The sequence below is a fragment of the Stegodyphus dumicola genome, chromosome 12, assembly GCF_044657685.1.
Source record: "Stegodyphus dumicola isolate Sdum_Otavi_A_Nest chromosome 12, ASM4465768v1".
In the NCBI taxonomy this organism is placed as follows: Eukaryota; Metazoa; Arthropoda; class Arachnida; order Araneae; family Eresidae; genus Stegodyphus; species Stegodyphus dumicola.
In genome coordinates, this window is record NC_140779.1 from 46,529,763 (window position 1) to 46,557,266 (window position 27,504).

Here is a 27,504-nt window from a genome sequence, read left to right on the forward strand (position 1 = left end):
ATGATTATGTACTTTTCCCGATGAAGTATCGACTGATGATGAATCTATCGAAGGTGATGATTTATTGTCTGATTGCGATGAAAGGTTTAGTGAGCATAATACGTCATCTGAAGAAGAAATTGAGTCTGATGAAGAGGATGCTACTGATTCTAATTCAGTTGATTGTTTTATTGGAAAAGATGGAAAGACATTTTGGAAGAAAACAAAATTTCGTCGAAATATTCAAACTTTATCGTGAAATATTATTCAAAGTGCCTGGAAATGCTGAAGTGGCAAAAAACGTAACTTCTCCTCTTGAGTCTTGGAGTTTATTACTGGATGAAAGTATCTTGAATACGATCGTCATCTGTACAAATATATATATTGACACTATCAGTGACAGCTCTCAGAGAGATAGCGATGCTAAAAAAACAAAACTCTCCGAAATTAAAGCCTTCATTGGATTACTATATTTATGTGGTATACATAAATCATCCCATGTGCATGTGAGATTTATGGCGCACTGATGGAATGGAAATAGAAATATTTCATAGGACCATGTCTCGTAATCAATTTTTGTTTCTTACGAGATGCATAAGATTTGACGATGTTAGAAACAGAAAAATGAGAAAAGAAATTGACAAACTTGCCCCAAGAAGGTATGCATTTGGCTCATTTGTGCATAATTGTCAGGAGTTTTACACAGCTGGATCATAAGCTACAATTGACGAAAAACTCAAACCATTTAGACGGCATTGTTCATTTCGATAGTACACGCCAAAAAAGCCAACTAGGTATGGAATAAAGATTTTCGCTCTTGTTCATGAAAGAACTTTCTTTACATGTAATTTAGAAGTTTATGCAGGTACTCAGCCCCAAGGCCCGTATCATGTAAATAATTCATCAGTTGAAGTCGTCAAAAGGTTAACAGAAAAGTTAAATTCTGGGAGAAATGCAACAGTAGACAACTGGTATACTAGTTATGAATTTGCAAAATATCTCGTTCAGAAAAACATTACTCTAGTGGGCACCATAAGAAAGAACAAGTGATAAATACCGAAAGAGTTTGTGAACAGTAAAAATCGTAAGGTGCATTCATCCTTGCTTGCATTCCAGAAAGACATGACTTTAGTGTTGTATGTTCCTTATATATATATATATATATATATATATATATAAAGTTAACCTCTTATCTACAATGCATAACGACGATGCTATTGACCAAACAACAGGTGAGGGGGAAAAAAACTTAAATAATAACATTTTATAATTTGATGAAAGGAGCTGTTGATGTGGTGGACCAAATGTCAGCAGCATATTCAACTGCAAGAATCAGCAAAAGATGGCCGATGATTCTGTTCTTTACACTGCTAAATACTGCTGCAATAAATGCTCGAGTATTACTCCAATGCTCAAAACATCCATCCTTACAGTGCAGGAAGCTCAGTTTTTGAGTGATCTAGCAACAGATTTACTGAAAGACTACACAGCAAAGGTGCACTGTACCATGTCTTCCTTGACATTTGCATGAAAAACTATCTTCCAAGAGCAAAGAACCTACTGCTAAAAAACAGAAAGTAATTGAGAGAAAAAGGTGCTATATTTGCCGAAGGACCAAAAATCTAAGATAAGTTGTACAAAATGTGAAAGAAATGTCTGTGGAGATCATTCTGTTTTAACATGTACCAATTGTACATAAAACGTGGTAATTTTTTAAAAAAATTCTATACATATATTGAATAAAATTAGAGCTCTAAACATTGTCTTAAATTATATTGTTAGTAAATGCTTAATGGGGTGTTTAATAACCTGCATAAAATATAAATCCATAAACGGGCCTCACAGGCCCGGCGCGAGCACTTGCCGTACGTACGATTAGTGTGAGTAACGTAGGGTTAAGAAGACTGAGAAGGTAGTAAAATCATGTTTCACTCTGCTTTCTGGTAAGCCGATTGAAGTTTGCCATGTACCTATTTACTATAAGAATAATGGAAATATTTTATTTAATTTTGTGGATACATTAACTGCAGTGAAAGATAATGTGCTTTGTCTAATAACTCCAGAAATAACAAACTGTTGATAAATTCTGCAGAAGAATGAAACATCAATATTTTAGAAAGAAATAATTGCAAAGAAGAAAATTTGCTAAATCTGTTCATTGAAATGCAAACAAAAGAGAATGTAGAATCCCCTTCGCCAATGTTTTTGAAGGGGAAAAGGTGAGCACTGATGGAATCGGAAACTTTTCAGCAGCTGAAAATCTATGAAGAGAGCAGTGGAATTGCTCATCTTTGAGTGAGCCATGGAAGTTAGCTGAAGGGAAAAAGAGGAATTATTTATTTACTGATCATGTTTTACATGACCAAGAAAAAATACTGGAACAGACTGTTTTCGAATTGGTGCTTTCTAGTACTAGAAGAACACAGGTGTTGGAACTAACACCATAATTTCATTTTTCAAGCACATCTTGGAATTAGGAAAACAAAGGAGAGGAATTTCTTTTTCTGGCCTGAATTAGTGAAGGACATTGAAAAAGTTTTGCAAAACACACACACACACACACAAAAAAAAAAAAAAAAAAAAAAAAAAAAAAAAATATTAATTGAAGAGTCCAGAAAAGAGATTGGGCAAAATTCCAATTACAACAACTATCAGAAGGCAAGAATTACTTTTCAAGGTAGAAAATATTGACATAATTGGACCTACTGAACCTCCTTCTGCTAGAAAACATTAATACTAGATATGAGATGCCTAGTAGATCAACATTAATGATGTCCAGAAGCTATTCCATTGAGAAGCTAGACTGAAAAAGTGACTTGGAATGCACTTTTGGAGATACTTATAAGAACAGGAATTTTTAATAGCAAGTGACCACGGGAGCAACTTTATTTCAAAATTAGAAAAGACTAGGTTCTCACCTTAGATCTCCACATGTCATTAAAACATCAGATTTACTCAAAGGGTATTGGGCTATACCGATGCAAAAATAAAGTAAAGAATGCACAGGCTTAAAAACTCACCTTTTGGTCTAAGAAATGCAGCATCAACTTCCCCCAGAGCAATGAATAATTAGAGAATGGAAAGAGTTAACAATTTTCCACAGCATATATTTACAACACAGCTATATTTTCCACTGATTTTGACACTCATCTCCAAGATCTAGGTAAAGTTTTCGCCAAATTACAGTTACTTGGATTCACTACCGACTTGAAAAAATTTTCTTTTGCAAAACAACAAATTAATATTTCGGACACATTATCAGATCACGTAAACGGGAACGATCAAGAAATTGGAAACACCAAAAACAAAGAGCCTGTGGAGTCTTCGTGTTATTTTCGGGAGCATTCACAGTAAACCCTACCTAAAGAGATAGCGTAGAGAATTCTAACTAAGTCCTTGAAGAACAGATACTGCAGAAGAAAGTTTAAATAATCTTTTTATACGAGGGTTGGAACTTTAATAGTGGCAACATAGCTGAAAAAACGCTACAGAACAAAACCAAAGAATATCGCGTATACCACACGTAAATTACATACCTACCTTACCTCTCAGCAAAAAGACTGGTCCTGCCTACGTCACGCGCATGCGGAGTGACGCAAAGAACGGATCCTTGTATTAGCTCGCGGTCTAAAGTATGTGTTGTCAGGATGTTTTCAAAACAAGAACAATGTTGTTGGATAAAAATTGAAAGTGCCAGAGGTCGTACAGCATGACAGTGTCATCAAGGGCTTCAAGAGGCTTGCGGGGAATCTGCATTGCCTTACAAAATCGTAGCAAGATGGGTGAAAGCATTCAATGAAGGATGCCAAAACGTGGCAGACATGCTGTGGCCAGGTCGTCCTAATGTCAGCGATGCAGACATGCAAGCTGTTGCCGTTTTAATGGACAGTTCGTCAGCTGGCCGCTCATTTTTGGAGCACAATCTCCGACAAGCTTTGAGAAAAAATCGGCAACACTTTCTGCAGAGCTCTCCTCTCATTTTACATGACAATGCTTGGCCGCATGCAGCGCAAGCTGTGACTGATTTGTTCAAGTGATGGGGCTGGGAAGTGCTTTACCATGCACCATACTCCCCAGATCTATGCCCTTGTGACTATGACTTAATTCCTAAGATGAAGGAACCACTTCATGGCACTCGCTTCCAAACTGTTCCTGAGATTCTTGCGGCAGTAGACCGGTCCATTCAAACTATCAACAAAACAGGCACTGCTACAGGTATTCTGCGACTTCCACATCGTTGGAAACGGGTGGTACACAATGCTGGCGACTATACTGAAGGACTGTAAAACATGGTGACATGAATCACTTTTGTATTCCTTGTAAATAAATAGTTGCCACTATTAAAGTTCCAACCCTTGTATGAACTAAACGTAACGAAGATTGTACTCACTTGGTGCTCACAATCACCACCATTTTCGGTTAAGTAACTTGAACAGAAATAAAAATGTAAAATCATAATTTAAGATTGCTAAACGACTAGATCCTTATTTATCTAGACAGCTGCACACCGCAAAGCCGAGCCTAGAATATGAATATGACATGAAAAGGGTAAACACCAACTACACAGCTATTTCAAAACATGCAGCATAAACTCTGAACTAACTACGCTACTACTCCTTGCAAACTCTTGAAACCGCAGCTTAAATACTTCTTCTGAACTCACTTAGATTTTGCATACTATGTCATTACAATTTACAGTCCAGCAGGAAACTGAAATCAGAAGGGAAAGGAAAGTTCAAACTAAAAATAATTGGTTAGAATAAAATAAGGTCTATCTTAAAAGTCTCTTAGGACTGTGCAATTACGTTCCAGGGAATGCAGAGATAGCTTACCAGAACTCAAGCAAGCGTTTGTTTATCACAGCAAACGGGAGAAAAGAAATTCCGCCCGTGCTAAGTAAGTAAAAAACTATTTAAAGCCCAACAAAGCTGACTGAATATAGAACATGAAGCTTAATACTACCAGTACGAGCCCAGAAAATCTTTGAACGATGGATATTTGGTACAGTTGTAAAAGTAGTGACAGACCACAATTCCCTAGCATTTATTGTGAGAAATGCTCCACAACTGTCCAAGTTGCAGAGATGGGCCATATACTTCGATCATACAGAAATGATTGACACAATGACTCTCATAATGAAACTATTACGCTATGCAAAGGAAAAACAAGTGAAATAGACACAAGGATGCATGAGCTACTCAGAATGCATGGATGGGGCTGGCCGCAAGCCGAATGGTATAAGTCAGCGCATGTCCCTTTTGCCATCGTCATTGAGAAAGTGGACAGCAATGATGGAAGGTGATTATCACAGTCAGCATTGGACAGCGTGGTTCCTATGGAAAGAAGGGATATGGGGTAGCGAGATCTATTGTCGCATGGTGTTGGTGTGAGGGAACTAAGCACATTCAAGGCATACTGCATCCCATTGGTTGGCCAAGTTCAGCAGTGAAGTGGAGACCGCAGCCAAAGGTGTCAGCACGGGATGTCCAGCAACATCACACACAGCAGCAAATTTAGCAAACATGTCAGATTTGATCATGGCAAAAAGGCGCATAACGTTCAACAAGATGCAGGAAGAAACAGGGCTTGTGCAAGGAACATTGCAGGTGATTGTGCATGGTGATTTGGAGATGGCTAATGTGTGTTCAAAATGGGTGAACCTTGAATCTCGAACCAAGACCTCGGACTACGCCTTGCTTGAGAACACAAAGGATGCAGCTGGGGCCAATATGTTGAATCTTCTGCCGAACTGCATGCAATTGTCCATAAGTGGTGCACCAACATTTCCACAGACTGGTTTACCAAAGCCTTTCAGGACCTCCCAACCAGATGGCAGAAGTGTATTGACATGGGCAGGAATTATTTCTAAATGATGTTCTATTAATTTTTTGTTAATAAATTGTATTCCAGTCTGTGGCAGCATTTGTGTCATTCATTTCTGTACGACCTAAATAGCACTGCAGAAATATAACTTAGAAATACAGCATTGTCCTCAAAGAAATCTGTCTAATGCAGATCATCAGTGAACTTTGAACATTATTTACTAACTACCGGTGAACTTTGAACATTACTTACTAACTATCAGTGAACTTTGAATGCTACTTACTGTTCATATGCGTCAATATTTAGTATAATTAGTAATTAAGCATTTTTTTCTCTTCTTATTAATTTTATAATTTTGCACAAAATATAGTATTTATATAATTTGAAATAAAAGGGGAAAATTTATTGTGTAAAAGACATTTAAGGTAAGTGATAAATTTGTTTGAATATTTTTTAAAGACAAGAACTGTGTTGCAGTGCCATTAAATAAAGAAAACTTTAAGAGACTTTGCTTCTTGGGGGGGAGGGGGGGGCGAATGATTCAGTGTAATAGCATTTTTTTTTTTTTTCTTTCACATAACTAATACTCCAAAGAATAAATATATACCTATTTAAGTAGTGTGAGTAGAGAAAGTTTGATAATATTTTTCTTAAAGTAGTAAGCTCAATTTTACTTCCCTCATTAAAGTAATATTTGCACGGGTATATTTTAACATGTTTACAGAGAACCTGTTTTCTTTTAGTAAAGAAGTAAGATACTGTTATAAGAATATTTTTGAAATCATTAGTGGGAGTTAAAAAAAAGAAAGAAATGTGTGTATCCATGTTTAAACAGTAAAATGATGTGCAATTGTAATTATTTCATTGCAAAATATTTATATAACTTGAGACTTGAATTTTAGTAATCTTTAAATGTATATGTAGATTTTTTTTTCCTTTTCTCATTGATGACAAACAGCTGCTTGATTTCTGTTTCCAGATTGAAGACTGATTTGTAAATAGAATCAATGACAATCTTTTGATGGAGGTGTAGCATCTGGTGACTGTTTGGTGATCAACAAGATGTGCTTGGCATATTTCACCAATTCTTCTGAGAAGTTGCTAAATTTAAGTTAGTAGAATGCTTAGCATAAACCAATTAGATAATTGCTAATTGTATAGTGTAGGAGGTGATATTCTGTTTCAAGTTTACTTTCATACTTTAATGCTATTTTAATAAATATTCTGTTTTGTTTAGTCAAATGGTAATTAAAATGTTTGTAAATTCAAAGTCACCACAATCAGCTACACAAAGGAAGATTCATACTAATATTCCTGTAAAAATGCCTTGCAGAATGTGTACTTCAAATAGATATCTGAATCAAGTTTTTACTAACCATAAACATTTTCTGATATATTGTGAAAGATTTAATATAAAATATTGTACACGTCTTTGTTGTAGATCAGATGGCAATGTTACTAACATTATTCTAAAGTCAATTCTGCTTCAAACTATATGGAGGAACAATCAACTAATGATCTTGTGAATTTTAGCATGGAATAAATAGGAAGAAGGATGTTAAGTATAATTAAACATCCTGAATGTTACATATTAGTTGAAGAATGAAGAATTCTGCTGTTTATATATAATGGGTATAACTTTTTCTTATATTTTCATTTTTTATTTCATGTAATTTTCATAAATTATACCTTTTGGTACAAACTTGTTTGCTGTTGTACTACTAGGTGGGTTTCAGATTTGAAGGTGCCACTACAAGTCTTCCAATCAAATTTGACAGACATATTTTGACATATATACCGTATAAGAAATCTTATATTAGTTTCTGGTAACCCTTGATGGCAGGACAAGTAGCATAGATTTGTAAATTGCAGCTGAAAGTTTGAAATAAAAGCAAGTGTCCAGTTAAGGTCCCTAGAATACAAAATTTTGAAGGGATAAGAGTTTGAAATATAGTTTTTGTAGATGTCTAGTGTACTATGGATGTAGGAAATCAAACATTGTATTTCAAAATTCAAAATTTACAAGGCAAAATTCCAAATGAATTGAAATTTTAGAATACTATTGAAGTTTATAAACCAATGTTTAATCTTTTATTGAGCTACCTGCTTTCATGAAGAATGTATCGGAACATTAAAGACAGGCCAGATGATGAATATATGACAGAAGGAAAAAATATGATACTTGCAAATATGCTAAAAAAGAAGAAGATCATTGAGTAATATGCAGAGAAATATTTCAAGCTACAGTGAAGTCACCAATATCAGCATATCATATTTTGAGAAAAGCTTGGGGAAGAGGAAATCTTGGGCTCAATGGGTTTCTTACTGCTTGATATGATTTTATCAAAACAAAGGTTTGTTGATAAAGGTAAAAGATATCTGTCTTGAATAATCTGATGAAACTTGGTGCAGTTACCTTTAACCACAGTTTAAATTCTGGTCAACCCAATGAAGAAGCTCATCCTCTCCAAAAACACCAAAAATTTTAGTTTGCATAAATTGTAGATGAAAAAATTATTATCTCTACCTAGGATACAAAATAGTCATTATGAAAGTTTATTTTGAAAAAACTCCCAAGTAGCTTCTGTGTGTTTTTCCTCCCTGAAAGAAGTTTCTTCAATGACATTCCAAGTCATTTGAAGAGTGAAAAAAAGCAACACCCAACAAAGAACAGCAAATAAAATCTCTCAAACACTAAATCTCAAGTTATTACAAGCAGGGGGACTAGAAAGTCTCAAAAGGATTAATGCATTAAAAATAGGTTAACTCAGGTACACTGAACTAAATTGCACTACCCAACACTGAAAATGCAACATCAAGGAGTGGCCAGAAAGTGATGAAATTTGACAAATAGAGAGACAGCAACGAACAATAAGTGATCTTTATTTCAAAATGATATAAATAATACAGAGAGAGAACAGCGTCGGCTCATTAGGTTACTTTATTTATTTTGCCATTTTTATACATCACTTCATTTTTTATTATTCTGAGGTTACGGCTATTGGTATGCTACCACCTTGGATGATGATACATAAAGCAATATGTCTCCATACAGAGTCAATGAGACTACAGACGGTGTCCTGAGGAATGGCTCTTCATTTCCTGTCAACCCATTTGCCACAGTTTGTCTTACTAATGCAGCAATGGCAGGGTCTGCAAAAGGTGTCCAATCACATCCCAAATGTGTTCGATTGGTGAGAGATCAGGAGAGAACAGTGCCCACGGAAGCATCTATACACCTAGCAGAGCATGTTGGCTGATGCGAACAGTGAGTGGCAGGGTATTATCCTGCTGATAAAAGGCACTGGGCACTCCTTGAACGTAGAGGAGTGTCATTGGCTGCAGCACATCATCTACATATCGTTGGGCTGTCATAGTGCTCTGAATACAAACTAGAGGTGAACTGAAATCATATGCAGTTGTGTCCCAAACCATGATGCCGCACTATCATGCAGTGGGGCTGCCGGATTGGACCTGTTTTCACACCAACGCCATACTCGTATGTGACGACTATCATTCAAAAAAAAAAAAAAAAAAAAAAAAACATTACTAACCTGAGAACATTATTATTGCTATTTCGTTGTCCACATTGCTCGAGCCCTGCACCATTGCAGACACTGGCATCTATGATTAGGCTAAATGGTAGTCTTCTTAATGGAAACCACAACTGCAAGCCACCAACCACCAACTGATGGTGGCAAATAGTTTTGGTCAATATGGGAACATCCAGGGTGTCTTGAACATGCTGCAGAATAGAGGTAGAAGTGGCTTGCAGGTGCACCCCCGCCTGTCAGCAGATGCACCTATCCACATTCTCTGACGTCACTCTGGCTGCACCAGCACCTTTCGAAGTTACTATATTTCCTTGTTTCAACAATTGTTGCCATAGCTGGTGCACCGTAGACGCATCCAGATGTGTGTCAGCTGATATTTGCCATATGAGCAAACCTGCCCTTCTTAGTTAGATTACCATGCTCCTCCTAAAATCGCCTTTCTGCTGGAACTGCCCCTGTTAATGACAGCCTGGCACTCTTTTATTACACACATCCTCTGAGACAAGAACAAATTTTCTACGATGTTTTTCCCTAGCATAAATAACGACATTCTGTAGGTTCCTTCCCTTATATCTTCTTCAATGTGCGCTGCAGAGCTGCATATTTTACATCATTCGCATAACCCGGTGACGTGCGTCTACCCTGAAATTTGCATAATTTTACAGCCACTAATCCTTGGTGTTACATTTTCAATGCTGGGTAGTGTATATCTGAACAGCATAGTAAATACATTCAGGATTTTTTTTAAATTTTCGGATATGAATGCAACAGAATATATCCACTACAATTTGAATTAAAATTGAAATAAAGAATTTAAGAGGTTGAGTTAAGATAAAGAATAAAAAAATTGGGCGAAAAAAAAATTTTCTGCACTTTTTTAGTACATTAAGGGGCTAACATTTTGAAAATTTTGTAACGAAATAAAGCCCCCAAAATTTAAAGATGATCGTAAATAGAAAAATTAACTTACTGTGATAATTGCCACATGTCTTGGGTATTTCCCAGAGCAGTTAAAAGCAGACGTTTTTCAGATGGCACCTGAGTTTCTTGATATTGTTTCCAGCAGAACTGCCACTCTTCTTTACTTCCATATTTCACACCAGCAGCATATACAACATTGCGCAAATTGGGAGGAACTCTAACACATAAACAGCTCTTAATTAGCATACAGTAATTTTATGATTGAATTTTATCAAGAAGAAAACAACATGAATTTATATCACGATTTTTGCATGTGTAAAACATTTTATATCTAAAACTATTATTAATTAATCAAGGTAAAATAAAACAGTATGCTATCTAAAAGCACAAGACTAACTTAATACAATAAATAATGATATAATACAATAAATGAAACTAAAATTAAATGAAAAGTATGCCTACAAATTAATGTTAGCAATATATTTTACAAAATTAGGCAACACTATACTTCTTACTATTTTATTGCAACTTTTTAAACCTGAATTGTAATTTCTATAAAAGTAATAAATTAAGGTACTACACACAAACATTTAAACAAAGGAAAAAATCTGATGTGTACACCACATGACTTCCTTGTACGGAATATTAAATTATATGCATTTTTTCTTGCATTTCATTTAAACTTACTGGACTGAATTAAATCTACTTCGCTGACAGCACATAAACCACAATAGAATAAATGCATTCTTTAAAATTCACTTGTTTACCATAGCGACACTCTGGCGCTAGGTTCACTTAACAGCATTAGATTTCATTAATATTATAACTCAGAGTGCACAAAATTTATATCATTTAAAGAATAGAATTATCTAATCGTTGCCACATGTTCTATTCAAATACTATAAGAAAGCTAGAATGATGTATAAAAGAAATTAAGCAAAGAAAACAAAAAAGAAACAGTTTTTCACAGACGATTGAGTATTTCTCATTCAATTAATTCAATTTGCGAGAAGGCAAAAATACACAAAAACTCAAAATATCTATATTAAAAATTACGAAGTAAATCTTAAACATTTATTTCCTTGAAAAAATTCCAGAAAGGATTAAGCATGATTTAATTGGCAATAATACATGAAGTCTTTATCTTTGTTGTTGCGAAGCTAAGTTTCTCTTGATTGGCAACAAATCCACTATCCTGCTGTTTCAAATGTAAACAAACAATGGCCACCATCAAGAGAAGTATTAGGCTTAGTGGCACTTAAACAACTTTAAAATTGTTGATAATTCTAAAAATATTGCATAGAGATTTACTAAAGGCATAAAAACCTTAACCGGAAGATAAGAACAACATAATTCAATCATTTCTAAAGCAAAAATGTACAATTTACAAACATATAAGAGTAAAGAAACTGAGATCACTGAGCCGGGTAACAGAGTGGATATTTATATAAATATATTTATATACGTTTGGTGTGGCCGATTGCAACCAAAATAGGAGGTGCACATCTACATGTTATAGCAGTCCTATATACAAAATTTCGACGTTTTGAGACTACTCGTTTATGAGTTATGCGAGATACGTACGTACGTACATACGTTCGTACAGACGCCACGAAAAATTTCTCTTCAGAATTTATTTTAAAGCAGTTTTATAATTTTTTTGAAGGAAAAGAGTATTTTATTCTGTCCTTACATACAGATAGCATGCAAAAACATCGTTAAATTGCATTCGATTGGAGTCAAAATGGATATTTTCGTTGAAATATGCTGCCTGAAACTTTTCGCGATTACGAAACTTCCTTTTTACTTCGTACAAGGAAGTAAAAATAGTACATCACAGGTTTTTAAAAGAACATAAATCCAGGTATAAAGTACCACGGGTATTTGGACATTAAAATCAAGAAAATAATACTTTTTCATGGTAGTTTTGGGAAATTTGTACTTTCTTAGAATTCCGGGCCGGTCAGAGGGTTAATATGTAGTGGCATGGCATTTAGGAAAACAGGCTCATTAGCAATCAGTTCAAATAATATTTAAGGCTACTGAATGGATAACATTAGAAGTAATAATATTCAATACTAATGGACAGATCTTTAGACCGTAAGCAGAATTTTTTTACAGTTGCTACCAGATTGAATTGAAAGAAAAGAATTGAATTGGGTAAATAGTCTTTAAGGTACACTTAATTCAGCAGCCACCTATTCATCAGTAAATGTAACAGCTTCCTACAGAGCAGGAAATGGAGAAGAACAAGACAGAGCAGAAATCTGTTTTATGGCTATACCATATAAATTTTAAGGAACTTTGAAAGTGTTATAAAGTGCCATTCGGCAGCATGTCTTCCACCCCCAAACTTACCCACATGTATGATATTAGACCTAAGAAAACATAAAATATGTTTAAGTTCCAAAATAACAATTTACATTTAGCATTACCAACTGCATTACCTGATTCTCATTAGGCTGTTCATGCATTTTTGTAACGATTTTCATTTTTAATAATTGAAATTAAATATTAAATTTAAAACACAAACATGACTGGGAACAAATTGGAATAAGGTTGAATTATTGTCCAGCAGCATTAAAAATATTCTTTTCCTTAAATGTTGCTGAAAAATAAACAATGGATCGAAGGCTATATTTTTGTGCTGTCCGAAGAGAAATACTCGTATTCAATTATTAAAAAAAAGATGTGAAATGCATTGTTTTAATATTTCTACAAGTAAAATAAGTGACATGATTAATATGAAAGAGAAGTCCAAGTTTACATCTGGCTGTGAAAAAGCAAAAAATGCATACCTCAAAGTACAGCTCTTATTAAATCTAAAGTTGCATCTCCTGTTTTAAAGGAAAATCCATCCCTAAATATCTCTGAAGGAACTTTGAACAAAATTATAAAATCTGATTTACTGCTAATCAAAACAAAACAACAACAAAGCAAAAAAATAAAAAAAAATAAAAAAATAATAAAAAAATAAAAAATAAAAACCTTATGTTCATCACCCAATGCCAAAATATATTTCTCAGTGTAAGACTATGTGCAGATTGCTGTATGAAAATTATTTGGCAGATGAAAAATGGAAATACGGTACAAAGTCCGTAATCCAGATGTCCATTATCCAGAATGATCTATAATCTGGACCTCAAAGCCACAAACTTATGCATGCACGTAATGCGTTTACACATGTGCGTTTGATGTGTGCCTCCACTACGCATGCACGTAAAGCCAGTAAAGCGTTTACACATGCATGGCTGCTTCCGATAGTGAAGAAAGTGAGGTTATTGAAAACGAAAAAATTTCGATTGACAAGTTAGTATTATCGACACAGCAATTACAGGACTGGAACAGTGGAACTTTGTAACTGAACAAGAAATTATGTCTGTTTGTAGAAGAAAGAATGAAAGAGAAAGTATTAGCACAAAAAACGAAGCAACTTAAACAACTTACATTGAAAGAAATGTTTAATAAAATAAACAAATAAATATCAAGAGCTTTTTTTTTGTAAATTTTGATACCCTTTAGATCATAATTGCTCCTTATTTCATAAAATATGGTTTCATATTTTTAATTGTATAATTTCTGCATGCCATCTTACCAAATTTAAATTGATGATCTATAATCCGGAAAACCTCCAAATCTGGAATCACCAAAGTCCCGACGAGTCCGGATTATGAACTTTGTACTGTATATAGTTTCAATTTATGAGGCTTATCTGATTGAAATAGAAAATGATCGATTTACTACCAAAAAAGAGGAGAAAAAGGCGTAATATATTGGTTCAGAGAAAAGAAGGATAGTTTTTCTAAAGGTTTTATGGTTTTATTGGATTCTCTTATCTTAAACTTAAAAAAAGGAAAGTAGAAAAAAATGTCAAAATTAATTCGAATTACTATCAGAAATGTGTTTTAACACATTAAAAAAGAAATGGAATTTCTTCTTTAAAAATGTGTTTTAACACATTTTTAAAGAAGAAATTCCATTTCTTTATCCAAACAATCTTTACTGTGTTCAGTTCCATCAGGATAACACTCCAAACCATACCTCTAAATCTACTGGTCTATTTTCTGAAAAAAAAAAAAAGAAAAGAAAAGAAAAAGAAACGAAACCGGAATTAAAACTATTCGCTTAAAAAATGCATCTCACCCAAGTCCCCTGATGTGTCTTCTATGGATTACTGGGCACTTAAACTTTTAAAACAAGGTTTTTATAAGCGGCATGCCAAAACATTGGATGTACTCTGGAAGATTGTGAAGGTGCAGTGGAATAAAGTCAACCTTGATGTTTTAACAAAAGGACTTATATTTTGGAACTCAAGATGAAATTATGATAGTTTAGCAAAAGGGCTATCATACTGAACATATCAGAAAATAAAATTCTGAAGTTTGTTTATATATAAATCTTTGCAAAATCATTACAAAAATATTTGAACACCATCTGTAGTGAAAGCAAATAACAGCCAAATACTATCTGATCACAAATAATGTATTCCGTATATAATTTATTTTACTGCCAAGCACTGATAATTTAAATCTTAAAATCTTTAAGTAATTTTTCCTGGCTAAAGGTTTCTTTCATTTCAACAGAAGCTAAATGTCATAATAATTTAAAATGCATACTTCATATTTTGTTACCTAAAAATTCATGGGTGTTTCTAATAACTTTATTGTAAAGCATTTTATACTTCTTCAGAAACAAGTTTTCAAATAAATTTTACACATGAATTATTTACAGCTTTATTCTCACTGTATGAAAAGAATGACAAAACCATATGAATAAATTCAGTCATTAATAATATTTTAACAATAAAAAAGTGTGTAAGTTGATTTTTGTTTTGAAAAGTTACTAGGCTTTATAATTTTGCCAGACTACTTTCATTCAAATTCTGAAATATAATATGTTATGTAAAATGCTGGTCTTAAAAAAAAGTTTAATTTTTGAAAATTTAAAAAATCATGACAATGGTTCCAACACATTTTTTCCACTGGCAGGCACTAGTCATCATAGATGTTGGCCGCTACTAAGGCTAGAAGCGGTGGTCACTTTATCATGAAGGCACCTAACAGGTAAGCCCCTGTTGCATTCTATAAAGGGAGAGACAATTTACATTCCTGCTTTTTCTGGGATTCGCACTCAGGCCCTTCGGTTTTTCCATCTGAGCAGCATGATTCCAGTACAAAATTAATATATACAGTACAAAATCCGTAATCCAGACTCGTTGGGACTTCGGCGATTCTGGATTAAGGGTTTTTCCGAATTATAGATCATCAATTTAAATCTGGTTAGATGGCATTTAGAAATTATACAGTTAAAAATATGAAACTGTAATTTATGAAATAAAGAGCAATTATGATCTAAAGTGTATCAAAATTTACACACACACAAAAATGCTTAATATTTATTTGTTTACTTTATTAAACATTTCTTTCAATGTAAGTTGTTTAAGTAGCTTCGTTTTTTGTGCTAAATGCGCATGCGTAAACATTAAACGCGCATGCGCAACATTAAACGTGCATGCGTAAAGCATACCAAAAAAAAAAAAAAGTTTGTGGCTTTGAGGTCTGGATTATAGATCATTCCGGATAATGGATGTCCGCATTACAGACTTTGTACTGTATCACACAGCTTCACAATAAAAAGATCTTGAATGAAAATTCAGCTTATGAATTAAAAAAATACAAGTATTCTTACATATAAGCATATAAATAAATACATATACTATTACTTTTCATGTTGTTGCATCCAGTCTTGAAATAACTGCTTAGCTCTTGAAATTGTTTCTTCATTATGGAAGCGCATGGATGTTACTAATACAGCAGAACGCAGTTTTCTGGAAAGAAAGCACACATATATTGAAAAGAATGTATTAGCCAAATATTAAAATAATAAAAATTAAGTTCCAACTTAAAAAATTTACTTTTCCAAATGGTCTCCTTTATCTTGCCATCCAAGAGCACTAACTGCAGGTTTTAATAATTTCATCACATATTTCTAAAAGGTAAAGAGTTATAATTCTTATTTTTAAATTAAATTAAAAAATTCATAAATTAATTAAAAAAATCATTTAACAATTACCTTACAGTACAACAATGCACTTAAAACCTAGTTACTTCTTAATTCGATTTTTTATGCATTACACTTAATATATGTTACAGAATGAAAGATAGATCAATGATGAATCAAAATATCAATGATGATGATGCAGCAACCGGATTAATGTAAATTTATCAGAAAACTGAATTTCCATATTCTATATACAATTACATCTTTGTACTACATCTTCTACTGAAATACTCAAGTAGATCTCAATATTTCATTACAACATGCAAGCTGTAATTTCATCTAAACATTCACCAACAATTCTGCAAAACTAAGAAATCAATTGACATAGCTTGGAATGATATATCTAAATGAATGATTTAGAGTTCAAGAAGGAAAAGCTATTCAATATTATGAACAAGCGCATTCTCTCACACTTTAGATGCCTTAGAAATTGTCTATCTGCATAACTAGAAATTAAATAACACCATCTGTGACCTAAGATCTCCTCCTTCTAAGCTATGAGAAACACTTACTATGAGAATATTCCTAGAACACTATGAGAAATTAGCTTTTTATTATTGCAATATGGAACAGTTCACACTTATTGTGAGACTACAGCCTAGAATGTAAAATTTTGAATGAGATGGTTCTATATATCATGAAATTCCCCGTAATCAGCATGCAGCTTCCAGAGAACATCATAATAGTACTTTTGAAGATATAAATTTGAATTTGAAATTTAGGCCTAAGATTAAAAAAGGGAAAAATATAATGGGCTAAACTGAATACTTAAATGAGGAAAATGTATGTGTTATGTTGCTGCTGTCCAATGTAACAAATTTTATCTAGCCAATGAATTATTCAGAATGTAAAGATTTTTTAAATGTCAATGTTTTTTTTTAAATGTCAAAGTATGAATTTGAAATTACTGCCCATGATTTTCAGAAACAGCTCACAATGAAAAATGTCATATTTACTTTGGCTTTCGCCTGGAAAGATGTAAACATTATTTTACTTTGCTGTTGGTATAAGTTGTGGCCTATAGTAATTTCAAGATGATGATGCAAGTGATGAAGATTCTTTTGATTTAAAAACATTAACGTCCATGTCTAAAATCTTGAATTTAGTTACATATTGGGGGTAGATTAGATCCTTGGATGGATGTAGACAATTCAATTCCCACCACATTTTCTCAAGATGAGGATTAAATAATCTAGCAGGTACTGGTAAAGGAAAAAGATGATGAAAAGGACAGGAAGATGAAACACAGAAAAAGAATGTTATGTGAAACTTGATTCATGGGCCTATGAATAATCATTTACAAAATATTTTGTCATGAAAACTTTTTGAGACAACCTATGAAAGTTACATAAGTACACACTGACAGCCATTTTTTAAATAAATTCACCCTTACTTCACTAAAAAAAATAAGTGTTTTTAGTTAGTGATTTTAGTTTGTCAATGACTTATTTTATGCACATTTTCAAAGGTTTTGAAATTAAGAGTTTTGAGTAACACCACACATTTTGAAAATCAGAAATAACAAAATCTGACTGTTTTCCTTGGAAGATATTTTGGTATTGTTTCTTTAATACTGGAATTCTCTATTACTAGTGTATACTGACTAAGCAACATTCATAGCTTGCATCTTAGGATGGGTCTTTTAAAAAAAGTGATAAACTAAATGAAATAGTTTGCAATGTTAAATCTTATTCTGTTAAATATCTGTTATATTGTACTACTTATTCAAATCACATATGCCATTTAAAAGTGCTAAAATGTAACAATAACAAGTAAAATGCAATAATTCAAAAATCTTATCATATTAAGTTGCAAATCCTATCAAATTAAATAAGAAAATATTTTACTTGGAATAATGAAAGAGCAGGACTTTCTTGCATAAGCACATCTAATACTTCTAACTGCAAAATTGCTGTTTCCCATGGCACATAATCTTCTTCCTTTTCTAAATAACGAGTGAGGTTAAGAGCCAGCGCACTATCCAAAATGCCCACTCTAAAATAAATTTCAAATTGTAGAAAATAAAATATTTAACTTGATATAAACTACATTTGAATTATAGAGAGTGAATGAATTTTATATATGAATTCCTTTTGTTAAAAAATGTAAAAAATAATGTTTCACTGATACAAAACAAAATAGAAGAAATTCAATCAAAATTAAAATGGTTTTACTTGCATAAAGTTTTAGATAAAAACAAACAAGGAAGTAACAAAAAAGTGCTAACTTAAAAGGTAAAGAAAAATTATGTTAAGAAGCTAAAAATGCTGTTTTAAATACATATATATATTCTAATAAATTTTCAGAAGTACCTTGAAAGTGTCAAAGCATCATCTAATAGATTGGCTCGATCAGCAGGTTTAAAAACCTACAATATACATAATATCAAAAAAAAAATTAATCTACAATATAAATTTTAAGTACTACAGTGGCCTAAATACAAGATGGCCTCAAACATAATGGCTTATATTTTGAAAGTGTTTTACAAGGAAAAAAAGAGGTTTGTGTTTAAAATTATAGCATATATATAAGCATAATATGTTAAATGTGTTCTATGTTTCAATAATTAAATAAACTAAATTAATATTTTCTAGAATAAAAAATGTGAACTAATGTGATAAAGTATTTTAATGCATTCTTTAAATGTTAAATTCAGCACATAAGACAGATATCTTCTTCCAAAGGACACATTCAGAAGAGGCAAAAGTACCACCTTACAGTCAGGCATTGTAGCATTTATATTTGCAATATAAATAAGCAGCCCTTAAGCCTCTGAACAGATTGACTGCTTTTATTAGTCTAGAGATTTGTTGACATTTGGCATATATTAGCTTGTTATTTAAAATACTTTGCTTACTTATACTGGTTACAGATCCTGATAAACTCTACTGAATTAAAGTTTATGAAAACAAACTAATAAATGCTGTTTAAATGCAATTCTTCATGAGCAGATCTGCCAACTGTCTGGTTAAACAGCTGCATTTGACTAATACATAAACAAAAAATAATAAATTCTCCAGACTTGATAATTTATTCATAAGCTATTAAAGATTAAAACAATTTCTAGCAAGAAAAAGAATTTACAAAGAAATGAAAAAAATACAGCCCTGGTTTTGTAAGCATCAGCGAGATAAATGATAAATTGGCAAATGAATGGCAGTCTTAAACAATGAGTTTCATTAGGAAGAAAAGAACACTGAGTAAATCATGTGTTATTTTATTTCTTTTTTTCATATAAATGATAACAACTCATGATCACTCAAAATTTTCTCATCATGAGAAAAGCTTGGAGTATTCTATGTGTTAAAATACTTTTGTTTCTCAAATAATTGCTTAAACTGTTTGATTTATCGAGAAGTGAGAAAAGATGCTCGGCATTCTTTCAAGAAATATGTTTTTTACCTCACATTTGAATATGTAAAAATGATCATTAAGTAAAACTACATTTTAATGAAAGGATTTGGAGATGCAACATGAAGAACTGCAAGTGAAAAAAAAAGCATACATTTTGAGAGCCGTTTCAGTAGTTTCAAAATACTGTTTGTAAAAGTGCTGTGATTTATACAATACTGGATAGAGGAACTGATGTCAACTAAGCAGTGGGGGAAGCAACTCAACCTTTACAAAAATACAACTATTGATTGGAACAGTTTTATTAAAAAGTTGTATTCTTTACATCAGATCTCAAAAGCAGATTAGCACATAGGTGACTAAAAACTTTTTCAGTATAAAAAAAAAATAAAATCTGTTTTTATGGGGGGAAAAACAAAGCTGGCACGGTTGCTCCCTAATACTTCAGAAATTGATGAATTCCTCCTTGCAGAGGTTTCAAACAGTGAGGCGAACACACTCATAGCAAAAATCCTTGACCATGTACAAGAGAGATCAGTGATTTATTCAGACCGCTGATAGACATATAATACAGAGGAACTAGAAAAAGTACATTAGAAACATTTACTGTGAACCATAAATTCCTAACAACTGTTGTTGACTCACACACAAAATGTTCAAAGACTGTGGTGCTCTGCTATGTGGCAGAATAAAAAAAATCAATGAAGTACAGTTTGAAAAAATCATGAGTTTTACCTTGCATTTGTGAAAGTGCTTGGCAAGAAAAATACTTCTAATGTCATATATAAAAAGCAATTACAAAAGCATGGCAGCCACAAAGTGTATGTCAGCATTAAAAAATGAACTTGGCAACACACATGGTGGCAACTTGTTTAAAAAATAGGGCTATAATATTGAGGAAGCACAACATTTTGTATTAGATACAAAATACACATTATTAGAAATATCTTTTATTAATGACACTAATGATGCATAATTTCATACAAATTAACATTGGATGAATTAAATATTAAATGCATTAAATATTAAATGTCTTTTGATTTATATCATATAAATGTATTATTAAAAAATAAAATACTTCAAATTTTTAAAAAGGGCACTCATTTTTAAATTACTCAGTTTTTTAAGCAATCAGAAACCAATTAAATCCTAAGATATATTAAACATCTTATGTTTTACTAAGGTAATATACAAGAAACTCATTACATACATACATGAGAAAGAAATAAAACAATCTTATATTTTGCATTGGAGCAATATGTGTATTAATTCAAGTGGGCAGTACATAAAAAAAATTTCAAAAAGACACAAAACTAAAATTAATTCAGCATTAGCATGAAGGGATAGGCATAAATTTCAAAAACTTATTCTGAAACCCATATATTAATAAAAATTTATTTGATTTTTTATTCATGGGATTTCATTGCATACCATGTGTCACACACACACACACATATATATAATGTAATAAAACAATCACACATTGTAATAAAGCAAACTTATAAGTAATGAACAGTAGGTATTTTGATTGTGTAGTGTGTTGATCCATACTAGAAAGCAAACTTGACAGATGACGTAGATTAAATATTAATTTTTATTTCAACTGATATTTGAGGCCACAATTCACTTGGCACTCTCGTGTCTATTCAAGAACATTTCATTTTTGATATTGTTGCAATAGGAAGAAAGCAGCAATACAGCGTTTTGGTGAGAATAGAGACAGAAACAAAAGTATGCAGTTATCCACTATAGCAGCTTATTAAGAGAAAGTTTTGGTTTAAGTTCTGAATTAGTTTTATCATCAGTGTTATTATAAATCACATAATATGGATTGATTTAAAAATGATTTCATCTTTTTATTTTTATGAGGAATGGTACAGATATGTGAGAAAGAATTTCATAGAACTGTAAATAATATTATTTTTGTAAAATATATATGCTATTTCTTTATATACCTATTCTTTCTTTGACTAAAAAAACAGGCAATGTTTAATTTTCCTAGTCATTATTGTTTGCTGATTAGCAAGATTTTTTCCATTTTATCATTTGCTACTTAATTTTCATTTTTCATTACTTTATCAAATTAATTTTTTAAAGCTTCAGTTTTTTTTCACAAATATTATATGGCGAGGATAAAAATTTGTCAAAAGCAACCATGGCTGTGCATTCTTTAGTCTCTTCTCAAAAATTCTAGATTCTAACGGTCATTTGTTTTACAATAGGTTCAATGAGATGCTAGTAATTATATTTTGCCCCTGCATTCACTGTTGTAAGTATTTTTTCTTTTCTAATATTTATTTGAAAGTCTCACTTTTATTCACATGTATAGGACTGATACTATTGAATATGTAATTTTTTTTAGTCCAAAGGAGCAATTTGCCCCGAAGGACTATAATTTTGTTTCGGCATTTTGCGTCAAAAGCTTTAAAAGGCTGTATCACTTTTCAAATCGTTGCCACCATATATTATTGCCCTGTCTTATATTTAAAGAAATTAAATAATGAAGAATCTGCATAAATGTATGTATGTATGTTTCTTGCATTGTGATAAAACAACAGTACCTAGAGCCATCAAAATTTGAAATTTTTTATTATCAATTTCATATTTTGTAACACTTCAACGAATTTTTGATTAAAAAACTAAACAATTTCAAAACAAGCAATGGCAATACTGTACAAACAAAACATTTTTATCTCCAGCGTGCGAGACTCTGTCTCGGAAATACTAAAGATATGCTAAATTTAAAATTAATTTGTGATACTGCTGTTGAACTGAATTTTATAGTTTGCATACGTAGAACATGATATTTAATAATTAAAAGTAACACACAAAACATAAAAAAAAAGGCCCCTTTGGACATAATTTAAAATCTGTAACTTTTTTTTTTTTTTTTTCATGGGTTAGATTTGTTTTGTAGGGGAGGAGTTTTAAATTTTTCCAAGGTACTGCAAGTATTTATGCTATAAACTCAGTGTCTTGGATTAAATTTGCAGGAAAAAGTGTATTATCACAAGAAAGTTTTACTTCCTCCTTACAATGTAAGTGTGAAAATAAAAATGCAGCTTTTTCTACTTTTTTAGCCATTTATGCTACTACATTTTAATTTACGTAATATGGTAAAAAAATATTTTAATTCCACTTTTAGTTTAAATATTTTTTTAATTTTAATTAAAAAAATTCAGTTAATTCTATTTATAATTTGCTACTCCATTAATTTGCTCAATCAATAATATATTGCTTATTTTCTTTTTTTTTTTTTTTTGCCTGTTTTGTTTTAACTTAATGAGTATTTACAAATTATATATATTATCCTAGTCAGTAATGTTTTTATATCATTATCCTGCATTAGTTCATGTTATTTTATTTCAAAGATTTTTAATTTTATTTGTTGTTTAGTTTTTGATTTATTGACTAATTTAAAGAACTGAAAAAAGAAATATATTGGAAGTATTTTTTTATTTCCAAATAAAATTTCATTTGCTTTTAACATAAATAAATTTCCATTTTTCTTTTATTGGTTATTTAATTTTAATGCCATTTTTAAAATGATTCTTAAAATGAAATAAAATACTTATATCCTTGTTGGTAATGAAATTTAACTGAAATTATAGTAGCATATTTTATTTTTAACATTTGATCTCATCACTGTGCAATAAACTTTAATATGAGATTCATTTATTTTGTAGACCAGAAATTCGATTAAAATATTTTTTCCCCTAGTAAACAGCAACGATCATTTGTTAACATTAGTAGTAAGTATACATCTTCAATCAGCAGACTTCTGCAGATTCATCAGTAATCGTCAATGGTAAATTCTCAAGTAAAGATTGATTATATTTTATCTATCTCTATGCAGAATTGCAAAAGATTTCTCTACATTTATATTTTATAAAAATTTGACCTTAAATCTGTTTTGCCTTAGCAGTTACTGCAATATGAATGAGCTATCTGAGTACCTTGATTTTGCATCTCACTCAATAGTTATTTAATGATTACTACAATTTGAAGCAGATATTTTGTGCAGTTTAGAATAGCTGATAAGCAATCATGACACAGTGATTCAAATTAGGTACCATTTATATCCTCATAGCCATGTGAATCCTTCTGAATGATTCTGATACTAAAAGAACTATTTTATTAGACTACACTCACACGCACACACACAAAAAGACATAGCAGAACAAATTTACTTGATTTTTGAAAGTCACTGAAATTTCCCAATTTAAAAAACGCAAGTTTTTTAAAGCATCCTAAATATTAGTAATGGGACACGTGGTGCAGTTTGCCCACCTTGGCTGAATGTCATAATGAAAGTGGAACATGATGGATGGTGGATAAACTTGCATTCCTATCTTGTGCAGTCTTTTATATTTTATGGCACCTCAGATCTTATAGCTCTAAGCATTTGGATTCAAAAATTTGCTTAAAGTAGATGTGTTTATGGAAAATTTATAAACAGAAATTATTAAAGGAATTGCATTCAAGTTATGTAAATAATAAAAATAGAATAATATAAAAATTATATGTCTCAGTCAGTTAAAAAAATTCTACAATATGGAAAAAAAAGGAAGGAAATCAAAATGAAATAAAAAAAAATATATCATGGTAATGCTATGCATAAAAAGTGCTTGTCATGTGGAAATAAAATATGTAATAGTGATAAAAATATTGGGAGTGATTCATATAAAACATATACATGCAAGCTTTTTTTTTTTTTTCTGAAGTTATGACTTTAATCAACATCAAGCAACAATCCATATTTCATTTCCTTCCACAGTTTTAAAATAATTTATTTTAATGTATAATGAGCTTTAACAATGTCTAGAAATGGTGCTCAAAGCATATCCACTAAATTTTGTTTCTTCAATGGAATTTCTTCTATAAAAACACTTGAAATGCAGCAAAAAGGTCTATCAGGACATTTTACTAAAAACAAGCATTTCTGAGTAGTATATTGTGTTTAAAGTAGGCTGATCAAGTTTTAGTAGATAATCTACTTCAAATAATGAGGAACATTCCAGTAATCTGATGATTAATATAGCAATCAGAGATGTAACTGAACAACTTCTTGCATCCTACTGATACTGCCAAGAAATTTTGAAAGATCATTTAGTTTTGCAGAACACTGCTTCTCAGACAGCTCTAAACACATTTATCCCACCTCCCCAGACAGTAATGCATTCAAGTAGTCCAGGATATGCTTTCACAAGATGAATCATTATTCTGATGTTAAAACACGATAAAAATACTTGTAATAATCAAGTGACTGGGACTTGAAGGGTAAAGCACCTAAAAGACCAAATAGTCAAAAATCAACATAATGACCCCTTTTTTTCCCTTGACTTGTGTGCATCACATGACCTTTTACCAATTATCCAAACTGTTAAGAAAGAGTATTATTTGAGCATGTTATGATATTTAAGTGAAATCATTTGTAGAAAATGACTAAATTATGGAAGAAAATTCAGGCATTTTGCCCATGATTACACACCAACTAATAGTGCTTTTGTTGTTGGCAATTCATGACAATAAATACTGCTCTTAACTTGATATGGTACTTGAATGCGACTTTTTCGTTCTTCAGTGATTAAAATTATAACTTTGTGGTCACTGCTTTGAGTGCAATAACTTGATGCAATAAAAGAAATTCCACTGTGAGTCCTGAAAGGTTTTAGGAAAACAACAATATTTTGAATTATATTTCAAAATTTATTTTATATTTTGAAAGATCGAGAAAAACATCTGTATAGCTTTGCAGTTGAAAAAAAATTACTCTAAAGAAATGTAATAAACATTGGCCAATACACTGGTCTTATGCTTTATGAAATATATCCTGATACTATTTGAAAAAAGACAACTATAATTTATGTTTATTAAATTCATGTTAAGATGCAAAGGATTCCTTTTGCTTGTGTTATGAATATCAAAAGTGAAAGACAAACCCTTTTTATTACTTCCTTGTACGAAGTAAAAAAGAAGTATTGTAATCACGAAAAGCTTTAGGCATCATATTTCAACGAAAATATCTATTTATCTGCTATCAAATGCAATTTAATAATTATCAACACAAAACGATATTTTTGCATGACATCCGTACGTAAGGTCAAAATAAAGGACTCTTACCCCCCCTAAAAAAATTATACAACCGATTTAAAATGAATTCTGAAGAGAAATTTTTATATTCTTATATGTTTGTAAATTGTGCACTTTTTGTTTTAAAATGATTGAATTATGGGTTTCTTATTTTCCGATTAAGGTTTTTATGCCTTTAGTAAATCTGCATGCAATATTTTTAGAATTATAAACAATTTAAAAGTTGTTTAAGTGCATCATTAAGTACAACATTAAGAATCAGTATAAATTTTTAAAAATATTTTGCAGTACTAGATTTGATAGTTTTTTTAACTACCTTCTTCAGCTGTTAAGTGCAAATGAACCAAATAAAGGGTGCAGAAAGATAAGGTAAGGATAGAGATAAGAAAAGTTGGACAGAAGTTAAGCTACTGATGCAGACTCCAACCTTCAGCAAACCTTGTCAGTAGTCAACGCGCAAACGACATTTTTACAACTTTGAAAATGTGCGCATAGCGTATGTTGTAATTAACCATTCATTAATTTTAAATTAATAATTAATTGTAATCAATTTTATTACATTTAAAATCCATATACATATAAAACTGAATAATTAAAAATATACCTTGTAAATTATATGCACATTTAATTAGAAATTTTCTTTTAACTCCTCAAGCATTCACTAATAAAAAGTACTTCAAATCACTACTAATCATAGAAAAAATCAGAAGCTATAAATCATATCTTTATTCTGGATATGATTTCTACAGGGAAATAAAATTTAAATAACCAAGAATGATACATATAAGTATTAAACAAAATACGCATAATTTATGAATGCAAAGATTTATATGTAGCATGCTTAGCAAGCTTAAGTTCTGATTTTGAGAATGTTTTTTTATAACACAGTTCTTCATTTGCCTGCATATTTATTTTTTCAATCAAAACTGCTTCAAGAGTTTTAAGACCTAAATTTGGTCGAAATTCCGTCTGATTTTTTTTAACAATAGAAAAAATTCTTTCGCAAGCTGCATTTGAATGAGGTATTATTAAGACAGCAAGCATTACAGAAGGCAATACTTTGTATTTAATACACCCATTCATATTTTTTAATTTAGCAATTTCTCCCCATGCTATATCAATACGCAAATCTACAATTTCTTTCAAATCATCTACTTGATACATGGAAAATTCAATTTCTACTTGATTAAGACATTTTTCATCAATAATGGATGGAAAAGTATTCATCAAGTAAAGAACAGATGAAAATGAGACTTCAGTTCTCAAGTTGATGTCAGCAACTTCAGCATGTTTTAGAAATGGATCACTCAGTGGAAATTTATCAATTATATATGAACATGCAGTTACAAAAAAAGCTCGCACAGAATTGAAAAATGATTTCACTTTCATTCAACTTGGCATTTTTTAAATATAGTCTTGTTTCCGCACCAATCACTAAATTTTCATTTTCTTTTTGTTTACTATACTTCTGAAATGGAATAGACGTTAGAGTAACATCTTCATTTTCTTTAGAAATTACTGATGGTTTTATGAATCTAACAAATAAATTCATTAAAAGTTCAAAAAGTTCTCTTCTCAATTTATGTATATAAGGAGCTTGTTGTTGCAAATTAATATTTACTGTTATAAACAAAGGCAAAGTATTTTTCAAAAATAACAAGTACAATTTGGTGGTCGGTGACTGTAAAATTTTTTTAATGTTTTGCAATCTCTTTCCTTCATT

The 27,504-nt window shown here is 31.4% G+C and overlaps 1 protein-coding gene across 3 annotated transcripts in view; it reads right to left on the reverse strand.

Annotated features, from left to right (window-relative positions):
- The window catches only part of LOC118196180 (glutamyl aminopeptidase-like), a 105,468-nt gene that overhangs the window by 23,154 nt on the left and 54,810 nt on the right, over positions 1-27,504 (reverse strand). For all 3 annotated transcript variants that reach the window (XM_035367594.2, XM_035367595.2, XM_035367596.2), the window contains 5 exons: positions 18,650-18,705; positions 18,185-18,332; positions 16,192-16,265; positions 16,000-16,104; positions 10,327-10,494 (listed from right to left, as the gene is read on the reverse strand). In XM_035367594.2, coding sequence (XP_035223485.2) covers positions 10,327-10,494; positions 16,000-16,104; positions 16,192-16,265; positions 18,185-18,332; positions 18,650-18,705 — 551 coding nt within the window. The remainder of the gene's footprint in view (positions 1-10,326; positions 10,495-15,999; positions 16,105-16,191; positions 16,266-18,184; positions 18,333-18,649; positions 18,706-27,504) is intronic.